General features: G+C 39.5%; 1 protein-coding gene across 11 annotated transcripts in view; it reads left to right on the forward strand.

Moving 5' to 3' along the window:
- LOC150087831 (bromodomain-containing protein 2-like) overlaps positions 1-12755 on the forward strand; it is a 676121-nt gene that overhangs the window by 226261 nt on the left and 437105 nt on the right. For all 11 annotated transcript variants that reach the window (XM_090369219.1, XM_090369215.1, XM_090369216.1 and 8 more), the window contains one exon: positions 5567-5743. In XM_090369219.1, coding sequence (XP_090225345.1) covers positions 5567-5743 — 177 coding nt within the window. The remainder of the gene's footprint in view (positions 1-5566; positions 5744-12755) is intronic.

Here is a 12755-nt window from a genome sequence, read left to right on the forward strand (position 1 = left end):
TATAAGTCCTGTTGGTTTTCTAAAAGAGACCATCTTCTTCAGTGTCAAACAGCTACTGAGGAGTGTAGCATCATCTTTCTCCAATAATTTCCAAAAGCATAAATTTTTGCCTCCTTCCACATCAGCTTCTGGCCACTTTCCTGTGGGTAGCAATATTATGCTGGTTAAAATATTTAAGGACCCTATCAAACCCAGCTCTTATTGGAATTAAAAAAGGTTTGGCATTAGAGCCTTGTGGCAAATTTTTCTTTAAATACTTGTGCAAACTACTTACCTTAGAATTCAAGGAAATCTTACAGTGTACATTATCCTCTAGAAACAAAGTTTATTGGTCTTTCCACCGCAGTCACCAGTTTTATTGCATATAAAAGGGTTGCTATCTTGCTGCATTCAAAGTCCCCCCCCCCTCACTTTTTTATTATGGTTTAGTGTGGTATTTGATTCTGATGTTGTGCCTTGATAAATCAGACACTTTGCACAGGTTAGTTAAGAACTCTCCCAAACCCAGCCTTTTTAGGAAGTTTAATTTAGTTTCTAATGACAAAATGTTCTGATGGCTTTATGCCTCTTTGCCTTAAGAAAGTTAACACAGGTGTGAATTACTTATGGGTAAGAAAAATAGCTTCTTTTTGAGCAGCAAACAAAATACTTTCATAGTTCTTTCTTGTCATATAGGAAATACTTTGCAGCATTGCCTTATTTATGACATTTTTCAATGATCCTTTTGCAATAATAAAAAGAAAAATTTTAAGGACAAAATTAAAGTTAAAGTAAAAAATCCACTGTGCCTCTTTTAACTTGCAGTAATCAAGAAACCACTTGCAATTATTTAGACACAAAAAATGCTCATAAACAATGTGTAAAACAAAAGTGACTGCAAAGCAGCTTTGCTGAGCAGTAATGCTATCATGCAGTGTGCATCTAAAAGCAATTTCCTGTCAGATATATAACAGTTCCTAAAGAGAAGTTTAATGACCAGCATGTCAATGAACTTCAGTTAATTTGAACTTCTGAGCAGGTATTCATTTTTTCATAACAACACCATTGAGTAGGAGGATGTGTAAAGTGTATGCAAGAAATAGTACATGTGGCCGCTTCCATATATTTTCTCCCCTTATAGCATTTGTTCCTCCCCCATACCATAGCATTCTGTAGACATATATGCAGGATACTTGTAACAGTGCAAACAGCTACAGAAAGTAAACAGGTGTGAATTACTTATGGGTAAGAAAAATAGCTTCTTTTGGGGCAGTAAACAAAATAATTTCATAGTTCTTTCTTGTCATATAGGAAATGCTTTGCAGCATTTCCTTATTTATGACATTTTTCAATGATCTTTTGCACTAATAAAAAGAATCTTAAGGACAAAATAAAAATTAAAGGAAAAAATCCACTTTGCATCTTTTAACTTACAGTAATCAAGAAAAGGCATTTTTTAAATGTCTTTTACCCTTTATGGCTGGTCTTTGGTATCTCTTAAATTGTACACAGGTACAGTTACCTAGGTGAGCTAATGTGTGGCATTTCATATAATGAAACTAACACATAAGTGAAGATTTTTTACAATGAATAATATATAAACAGTTTAAAAAAAGTAGTGTTCAATTTCTTTTAACTGCTAAGAATGTAAAAGCTTTTCATCTCTTTAACCATATAATCCATTTCCAATACAAACAAATCAGTAAGTGGGCGCCATATTATTAACACTATAATAAAATATAAGGATTATTTTCATTAGATTAAAAAACAAATTTGCATGTACAGATAACCCTCCTATAACAGTAGTTAGGTTCCTATAAAATCTCGTGTAGTGCAAAACCATGTTATATGGGACTAAGAACCAGTATGGGGGGGGGTATGTTTCCAAAGCTAACTATCAGAAACTTAATTTTTATTAAAAATAGTAACAACTGAACAAACAGTCTCGCAAACTGTGATATGCATTGTGGATAATGCACATTCATTTTAATTTTCTTCCTCTTCATTGCTGGTAAGCACAATCAAACAAGAACGTTTTCTCTGTTCTGTTGCAGAATATCTTTACCTTCTGAACTTTGTTCTGCAGCATCCAGATTCCGTGTATCTTGTGCTTTCTTTAAAAAATCGGTAATCTAGGTTTGTTTGTTTTTGCTTGCTAGATCGTTGTAAATTTCATGGTATGGAGCTAAGAATTTAAGCTCCTTTGAACTTTGTACTCCTTTCGGTCTAAGGAATTGCATTCAAAAAATTAGATTCTAATTGCTCATCTAAATTTTTAGTAGAAAAAATTACCAACAGAACGTTTATTTCAAAAAAATTCCTGTATGCTTTTTACTGTAAAATTTGGAACTTCAGAATTTTCATCTACACTATCATCCTCTGAATTGATTTGGTTTGCATCCAATGGCATTTCCACCAAATCTGCTTTGCAAGCTTCTTTTTCTACCAGTAATTCTTGAACGTCTTCAGTAGTCATATCATCAAAATCTTCCCCTCCTACCAACTTAGCAAGTTCTACTATCACACAGATTCCGTTTTTCTGCCAGTTCGACCATATTTCCTGAATGACCTGACTTCACCACACATTTTTCCGACATGCATTAAATGTTGATGGTTTACTTCATTGAGCAATAAAGCTGATTCCGATACAGTCCACAATTGAAAAATGTTTCCATGCCTCTATCACTTCAATCAACCTTTTCCAAAATCCAGTAGTTATCCAATAGTGATAAAACTTTGAAATTTAGATTTTTCTGCTTTAAATAGTTTTCCACAGCTGGCACAAAACAATTTAGAAACCATTCTTTAAATAAATCAGCAATTATCCAAGCTTTATTATTTATACCTTTCATTGCACGAGGATTAGAGAATCTATAAACTAGCATAGGTTTTATCATGTAATCTCCTGATGCGTTACTGCACATAAGTAACGTTCCATAATCTTTTGATGTCCTAAGACCTGTGTGCAGTTTTCTCTCTTTTTTTGAAATAAACGTTCTGTTGGTAATTTTTTCTACTAAAGACCTGTCTTATTGGCATTGAAAACTTGATGTGGCATGCATCCGTGCTCTTCAATATTTTTTTTTTGAAATTCCTCTGCATACTTCTTGGCAGCTTCATTATCATCCAATGCACTTTCCCCCTGAATTCTTATGTTATATAATGAAAAGTGGTTTTTAAATTGCTCAAACCAACCTTTTCTGGCAGCAAACTCTGGGTTAACAGAAGATTCTCTCCATTTTCTTTGGCACCTCCGTAGCCAGGTGGGCAGGAGCAGCAGTGCGTAGCGCACGCTTCTTGATTAGACCAGGGTTTGAGCCCGTGCCCACTAAATACGGAGGATGTGGAAAGGTCAGGGAATGACCACTGCATATCTCCGGAGCAATATGGCCTTAGTTGCTAATGCTCCGAATAACAAATAAACAGCACAATTTTCTTTTAAATGTTTATACATTTTTAGTGCCTTTTATTTAATTTCATTGCCGTCTAATGGGATTTTTTTTTTTTTTTTTTTTTTTTTTTGCTGCTATCGTCAATCCAAATACTGAGTGCTTTTTCCATTTTTCCCCCTCAATTATTGGCGCTTGGGACGAACTGCCATATTTGTGGAATTGAAAGATCCTGCATCAACAGCAATTCTAATTTTCTGTTCATTTTTCTTTATGGTTTGGATTACTGCTTCATTTAAATTTAAACTTTTTGCAAGTTTATTTATCTAGGATCAAAAAAAGATATGATACAGATTACCTGTATTGTATCTTTATTTGTAAAGATACAATACAGGTAATCCCCGTATGACACGGTAGTTTAGTTCCTACAAAATCTCGTGTAATGCGAAACCATGTTATATGGAACTAAGAACCAGTACAAAAAGGGGAGTTACATTCCAAAAGCTAACAAAAATACGCCATTTTTTTTATAACTATCAGAAACTTAATTTTTATAGTAGTAATAACTTAATATTTTGACTATTATTTTTATAATAGTAGTAATTTAAATAGTAATAAGTGAACAAATGACTTACCTTACAAACTGTGATACTTGTATGTCAGGTAATGTGCGTTTGTTTAATTTTATTCCTCTTCATCGCTGCTAAGCACAATCTCTTCTGCATCATCTAAATTTCATGTACCTTCTGAATGCTTCGAAGTCACAATTTTGTATGGTCTCAAACAAGCACAAGTTCAGTAGCACAGAACCTAACCCAGGGATCTCTTAACAAATTCCAGTGGACCTCTGCTTAGATACAAAGCACAAATTAACTTTATTATCTTACCAATTAACAAAGTTAAATGATACATGAAATCGGAAGAATATTTTCCAGTTAGCAAAATAAAAATAAATTTACACTTACATATATAGCTTAATTAATATGTACATGCTAACTAATTGATATTTCCTGTTCGCTGACTTCTTTTTTTTTGTTGTTGTAAAATTTAAGACAATAAAAATGATAAAACAATTAATAACAAAGGACACGGCACGAACAAGTTGCAACAAACATGATACGCACAAGAGATACCGAGTAATGAGTTTCTGAAAATTTGTTTTTTATATGATTGAATATTTAAAGGAAGGGGAAAAGCATTTCACCATAATAACTTAAACTCGCAGAATTACAGCTATCAGTACTATAGCAAATATAAGAAGATTGAGTTTACCACACGTTTATAATTGATTACACTAACAGAAAAGACCAATAAACCAGAAACTGCAAATTGTTTTTATTGTTTTATGGTATGACTTCAGAAATGTGCTTTGGAAAAATATCATGAAGGCGATAATGACTAGCGAGTCAACAGCAAGGATTCACATAAAGGAATGGCAATGTTGAACATTACATCTAATGTACTAGCAGGGTTTTCTCAGCACAAAAGCTCAAAAATACTGTGTTACACGAGATTTCTTGTAACACAGTATTTTTGTAACACAGAGTGAAACCGTGTTGCAGAAGTACCATGTTATATGGGGATTGCCTGTATTGTCCTTATTTCTCTAGGATCAAAGATACAAATTTTGGATTGTCTTAAATGATCCAAAATTTATATCTTTGATCCTAGAGAAATAAAGCTTCTTTTGAGATAAGCTTTTTTACTTTCCTTAGGCATAATTTAGGGCTAGAATTTAATTCACAACAAAAATGAAACTGCATGCTTTGAAGTCACAATTTTTTATGGTATTAAACAAGCACAAGTTCAATAGCACAGAATCTAACATGGGGATTTCCCAACACTAACACACTAAATTGTTAGTTAGCACCATTAGGCCTTAATGCCTGAAATGCCTCCATCCATGTTATAAATGCGCCCACAACTCAAAATCTGATTCTAAAATGATTAGGATTCTTGTGTGTGTGTGTGTGTGTGTGTGTGTGTGTGTGTGTGTGTGTGTGTGTGTGTGTGTGTGTGTGTGTGTGTGTGTGTGTGTGTGTGTGTGTGTGTTTCTCTCTCTCTCAAAAACTGGTGCAATGGATTACACATTAAAGAAAAGTGTGGATAAATATAGTATTCTGTTGTGGAATGCATTTGATTATGCATACATTTTTGTTTATATCTAACTATTTACTCATTTTAATATAAATATTTAGGTCAAGAAAGGAGTAAAACGGAAAGCTGACACCACAACACCTAGTACTAATTCAGTTTATGATCCATCATTTCACACACCTGAATTGAAAGTATCTAAAATTTCAACTCGAAGGGAAAGTGGTCGACCAATCAAGAAACCATCCAAGGACCTCCCAGACACACAGGCTACTACAGAGGTTAGTAATATATAATGTGCACTTCTCAAAAAGTATAATTTAAGCAATTTTTTACATAAAAAATAATGTGCAGGACACATAGTCTTGTGATAGAGTTGAAATAAGATGGTATGCATGATTTATTCCCATCGAATGTCATATTGATGGAAACAAATGTATCACATTGAAGAGGGAATGGTTTATTAAGTTTATTTTCTCTACATTTTAATTTAAAAAAAAAAAAAAAAAAGGTATAACTGCAGCCATTATCAACCCACTGCAGGATGGAAGCCTCCTCAACAATGGCGCCTCTGTAGCCAGGTGGGAAGGAGCAGCAGTGCATAGCACACGCTTCTTGATTAGACCGGGGTTCGAGCCCGTCACCACCAAATACGGAGGATGCGGAAAGGGCAAGGGAATGACCACCGCATATTCCCGGAGCAATATGGCCTTAGTTGCTAATGCTCCTAAAAAAAAAAAAAAAAAAAAAAAAAACCTCCTCAACAATTCATGCTGAGAGATATGGACCATAATCTGGCATGCTGGTCCAGTGCAGGTTGGCAGATCGACTGTATTTAGCAGTCAGATATAGATGCAAGATAGCCAGGCTATCTCGCATCCAAAAAAAAATAATAAAAATACTGTTTTTTTTTTTTTTTTTTTTTTTTCTCTCCTCCTGTACATTCCATCCAGTCCAGGTGAATTTCAGTTCATAATTTTTGCCCCCAAGATACATGTGCTATTTAATACAATGAAATTTTCATTAATTTTGCTATCCTTACAAATTATTAAAATTGCACACTTCATTCACTCCATGTTAAGAAATTTATTATAGTTACCCACAGAGCGTACAAATAAAGAAGAAATATATAAGCTTTCGGCTATATGGTAGCCTTCATCAGAATTAAAAATACATGAATGGCAGTTGGAATAGAGATGTGCACTGCCAGGTGCGTGAGACGCGAGGTTTAATTGTTTGTTGACGTTTGTGGCTGTGACGCATGATGACGTGGCCAGCGTTTGTCCAATGATAGAACTACTGACTCTGTGATCGGGTTGACTTGGCAACCACTGTTCCTGTTCAAGGATTTATCCGAAGATTTTATATTTAACGATTCCAACCAGGTACGCTTTAGGTAATGGTGGGATCTGTCTACCACCACGACATCGCGGTGTGGGTCGATGTCGTGGTGGGTTTTCCAGACATGCTCGGCGATAGCTGAGTGTTCTACATCCGCTAAACGGATCGCTCTTTTGTGCTCCGAGAGACGTTTCTCGAGTCGACGTCCAGTCTCTCCAAAGTAGCAGCTAGTGCAGTCACGGCAAGAGATGCGATAAACCAAACCGCTCTGCAGAAGGGTGGGGACAGGTGTTTTCACGTTGGAAATGAAAGAACGCAGTTTCTTGCCTGGGAGTTGGATGCACTTTATCCCGTGTGTTCTCAGGATTCTACCGATCTGTTGTGACAGGTTGGGGTAGTATGGGATAAATGCCCTCGTGGATGGCTCGTCACTGTTGGTGTTGTAGCTGGTCGTCACGATGTCACGTGTCTGTAGATCACACCTGTCGAGGACGTCAATGGGGTAGCCACACCTCGTAAGGTCTACTTTGACCCTGGTGATCTCTTTGCGTCTTTCATCAGCGGAGCTGGAGTGTGTCCAGGCGCGAGTAAGCAAGGTTCGGGCAGTGGAGAGGAGGTGGCCTCGCGCGTGTGCTGACCGGAAGTTTGTAAACTGGCCAGCACACATGGGCTTTCGATAAACTGTAGTCCTCAGGTACGTGTCTTCACGTCGGACAAGTGTATCTAGGTATGGTAAAGAGTTGTTCGACTCCAGCTCAATCGTGAATTTTATGAAGGGCGATAGTGAGTTGAGGTATGATAGAAGTCGCTGACCTGAGTCTCTAGGGATGACCACGAACACATCGTCAACATAGCGACACCAAAAGGCGATGTGATCTGGTGCGTGTGTAAACGCACGTCCCTCTAACTCCTCCATCACGATGATGTTTGCTGTGACTGAGCTGACAGGGGAACCCATGGCCGTGCCATGTATCTGCTGGTAGACTGAGTCATTAAATATGATCGCACCCCCTGTTAAGCACAGTCTGAGGGCGGCGGAAATGTCATCGGGTGTGAGACCAGTTCTTTCGTTGAGGGTTCTATCATTGTCCAAGAGTTGTTTTGCACAAGAAATGGCAAGTTCCACAGGGATGGAGGTAAAGAGCGATATGACGTCGAACGATGCCATAACTTGATCCTGCGAGATGGATACAGTGCGAATCCTTTTTATGAATTCAACACTGCTGAAGACGGTGTGGGTGGTCTTGCCAACTAGAGGAGAAAGAAGTCTCGAGACAAATTTAGACAGCTCGTAAGTCGGTGATCCACAGCAGGATACAATTGGTCTCAATGGTGTGTCTTCTTTGTGCACTTTCGGTAGGCCGTAAAACCGTGGGATCTGACATCCGGAGGCACGGAGGTGATTACGGGTTGACTGTGTGATCTTCCCTTGTTTCAGCCAACTGTTGATGAGGATATTCACCTCTGATTCCCATCGTTCTAAAACTCTGTTGGGGTTGATGGTCAGGGGTTTGTATACGGTAGTATCTCGTAAAAGTAGTAGGGCTTTCGCCATGTAATCAGTGTGGTCCATTACAACCGTACGGCGGCCTTTGTCTGCCGGTAGAATGACGATGGACGAATCCTGTTTCAATGCCTTGAGGGCAGAAAACTGTGTACGGTTGAGGTTTGAAGAGACGGGGCGAGCACGGTGTAGAACTGCTGCAGTCTTCAAGCGGATTGTGTTGGCTACATCTTCTGGGAGGCGTGATAAGCTGGCTTCCACACCTAAGGCGATGTCGGTGATCGGCGGGTGCTTAGGAAGAACGGCAAATGTCATGCCAAGAGTCAATAAGTTTATTTGGTCTGCAGATAACTGTTTGCTGCTTAGGTTCAATACGAAGTCCGTGGAATTTGTGAGAGGGGTATTACGTTGGCTGCGAAATTGACGGGATTCATTAATCAAATTATTGAACTTACGTTTCTGTCGGGCACAATAAAGATCTGATTCTCTGACGGCCTGGTGACATAAAGTGTTGACCACATCGGTGTAAACGGGATCGGGAATCAGAGCCTTAAGGTCGACTAGTAGGGTTGCCTTGCTCGCTGAAGCACGTTGTATGTCATGATGGAGGCAGAGAGCGCGTAGGCCTGTTCCATTATGTTCGTAAGCTGCCTCCATCATGACATACAACGTGCTTCAGCGAGCAAGGCAACCCTACTAGTCGACCTTAAGGCTCTGATTCCCGATCCCGTTTACACCGATGTGGTCAACACTTTGTCACCAGGCCGTCAGAGAATCAGATCTTTATTGTGCCCGACAGAAACGTAAGTTCAATAATTTGATTAATGAATCCCGTCAATTTCGCAGCCAACGTAATACCCCTCTCACAAATTCCACGGACTTCGTATTGAACCTAAGCAGCAAACAGTTATCTGCAGACCAAATAAACTTATTGACTCTTGGCATGACATTTGCCGTTCTTCCTAAGCACCCGCCGATCACCGACATCGCCTTAGGTGTGGAAGCCAGCTTATCACGCCTCCCAGAAGATGTAGCCAACACAATCCGCTTGAAGACTGCAGCAGTTCTACACCGTGCTCGCCCCGTCTCTTCAAACCTCAACCGTACACAGTTTTCTGCCCTCAAGGCATTGAAACAGGATTCGTCCATCGTCATTCTACCGGCAGACAAAGGCCGCCGTACGGTTGTAATGGACCACACTGATTACATGGCGAAAGCCCTACTACTTTTACGAGATACTACCGTATACAAACCCCTGACCATCAACCCCAACAGAGTTTTAGAACGATGGGAATCAGAGGTGAATATCCTCATCAACAGTTGGCTGAAACAAGGGAAGATCACACAGTCAACCCGTAATCACCTCCGTGCCTCCGGATGTCAGATCCCACGGTTTTACGGCCTACCGAAAGTGCACAAAGAAGACACACCATTGAGACCAATTGTATCCTGCTGTGGATCACCGACTTACGAGCTGTCTAAATTTGTCTCGAGACTTCTTTCTCCTCTAGTTGGCAAGACCACCCACACCGTCTTCAGCAGTGTTGAATTCATAAAAAGGATTCGCACTGTATCCATCTCGCAGGATCAAGTTATGGCATCGTTCGACGTCATATCGCTCTTTACCTCCATCCCTGTGGAACTTGCCATTTCTTGTGCAAAACAACTCTTGGACAATGATAGAACCCTCAACGAAAGAACTGGTCTCACACCCGATGACATTTCCGCCGCCCTCAGACTGTGCTTAACAGGGGGTGCGATCATATTTAATGACTCAGTCTACCAGCAGATACATGGCACGGCCATGGGTTCCCCTGTCAGCTCAGTCACAGCAAACATCGTGATGGAGGAGTTAGAGGGACGCACCAGATCACATTGCCTTTTGGTGTCGCTATGTTGACGATGTGTTCGTGGTCATCCCTAGAGACTCAGGTCAGCGACTTCTATCATACCTCAACTCACTATCGCCCTTCATAAAATTCACGATTGAGCTGGAGTCGAACAACTCTTTACCATACCTAGATACACTTGTCCGACGTGAAGACACGTACCTGAGGACTACAGTTTATCGAAAGCCCATGTGTGCTGGCCAGTTTACAAACTTCCGGTCAGCACACGCGCGAGGCCACCTCCTCTCCACTGCCCGAACCTTGCTTACTCGCGCCTGGACACACCCCAGCTCCGCTGATGAAAGACGCAAAGAGATCACCAGGGTCAAAGTAGACCTTACGAGGTGTGGCTACCCCATTGACGTCCTCGACAGGTGTGATCTACAGACACGTGACATCGTGACGACCAGCTACAACACCAACAGTGACGAGCCATCCACGAGGGCATTTATCCCATACTACCCCAACCTGTCACAACAGATCGGTAGAATCCTGAGAACACACGGGATAAAGTGCATCCAACTCCCAGGCAAGAAACTGCGTTCTTTCATTTCCAACGTGAAAACACCTGTCCCCACCCTTCTGCAGAGCGGTTTGGTTTTATCGCATCTCTTGCCGTGACTGCACTAGCTGCTACTTTGGAGAGACTGGACGTCGACTCGAGAAACGTCTCTCGGAGCACAAAAGAGCGATCCGTTTAGCGGATGTAGAACACTCAGCTATCGCCGAGCATGTCTGGACAACCCACCACGACATCGACCCACCCACCGCGATGTCGTGGTGGTAGACAGATCCCACCATTACCTAAAGCGTACCTGGTTGGAATCGTTAAATATAAAATCTTCGGATAAATCCTTGAACGAACAGTGGTTGCCAAGTCAACCCGATCACAGAGTCAGTAGTTCTATCATTGGACAAACGCTGGCCACGTCATCATGCGTCACAGCCACAAACGTCAACAAACAATTAAACCTCGCGTCTCACGCACCTGGCAGTGCACATCTCTATTCCAACTGCCATTCATGTATTTTTAATTCTGATGAAGGCTACCATATAGCCGAAAGCTTATATATTTCTTCTTTATTTGTACGCTCTGTGTGTAACTATAATAAATTTCTTAATGAATCCAGAGCGCGTAGGCCTGTTCCATTATGTTCACTCCATGTTATTTATGCAGTTTTAAACGGTTTATTGATTCCTGAAATTAAACAAAAGACCTATACTTACTTCATATCAAAAGGAAAGCCCATTAATAATAAATGATATTGCTTTCTTGTTAATGTTTTTGATCCAATTTTGGGTATCTGTTATTCAAGTCATAGTTAGCAGGTAACAGGTCTCTTCCAAATTTTCTTCTTTAGGGAGACCTGCTCAACTGTGTTCCTATAAGGGATACCCAAAGTTGTATTTGAAACACTGACAAGAAAGCAATATTATTTAATATATTGTTAGGAACTAGCTTTGTGTTTTGTCTAATTTCTATTTAGTGACTTAACCCATTTAAATTTGCATAAATAACAGAGCCAAGTGTACAATTTTTAAAAGTTTTCATCACTTGTAATTCGTTTCACACAATATACTTGATTCCTTTCTCACAGTCTTAAACCAGTCACATTCCTTGTTAGGTACCTAGTTACAAGGCTCTGTAGCCCACCTATTCAGTCTAACCTCATATGGGTACACTTTTACCACTGTCACCAGGCAGTACTTGGTGAGATAGTTGATTGGCAAATTAAAGATGCCAATGTCTCTTTTAGGAATGACTGACCTGCAGACTTGGACGCATTATTCCAGGTGTGATTTACAATTGCCATATATATATATATATATATCGTTAAGCCTTGCATTTTCCAACATTAAAAGATAGCCACCACTTATCCGACCATTCCTGATTCCAAGTTGCCACAAAGGAGTGCAGCCTGGTATTGGTTATTTACCACACTAGTCTTCACAATTTTAGTATGCCATGTATTTATTCATAAGTGTCATTTAAGAAAATCAGAAACAGCAGCAGCCACATCACCTATTCATGAGGGGAACCCCACTTATCCCAGTAGCTTATTCTGAAGAGTAACCATTAATTTCAACCCTTTTGCCTTCTATGCTGTGGCCATCCCGTAATGTCCACACAGCACTGCAGTCAAGAAAAGCTGAATGCTTTGCTGTCGTCAAATTGCAAGTTTCACCCAGCATCTAGAAGCTGTTATTTAGTGTATATGTAAATTCCATGTGTATCTGAAGTGCATTTATTTTATTACTATTTCTGAGTATAAAAAATTTGAAAAAAAAAAAAAAAAAAAACATCAGATTTTGCTAGCTCTTAGGGAAAATTACTTCAGAAACATTGGATATGGTGTGTCAGGTTTATAGATAGGTTTATCTGTCTTATACTGCTGTGTTTGAATGGTATCATAAATAGATACCATTCAAACATACATATATAAAGAGAGAAGAGAAAGTTTAACAGATATGACCATGCTGGAAGTTTAACTGTTCATATGCCTGAAATATCGAAATTTGCACACTGGAAATGTAAGCCAATCAGTTTATGTGTCAAAA

Source organism: Mastigoproctus giganteus, chromosome 3, assembly GCF_048544385.1.
Source record: "Mastigoproctus giganteus isolate SK-2022 chromosome 3, ASM4854438v1, whole genome shotgun sequence".
NCBI classification, from domain to species: Eukaryota; Metazoa; Arthropoda; class Arachnida; order Uropygi; family Thelyphonidae; genus Mastigoproctus; species Mastigoproctus giganteus.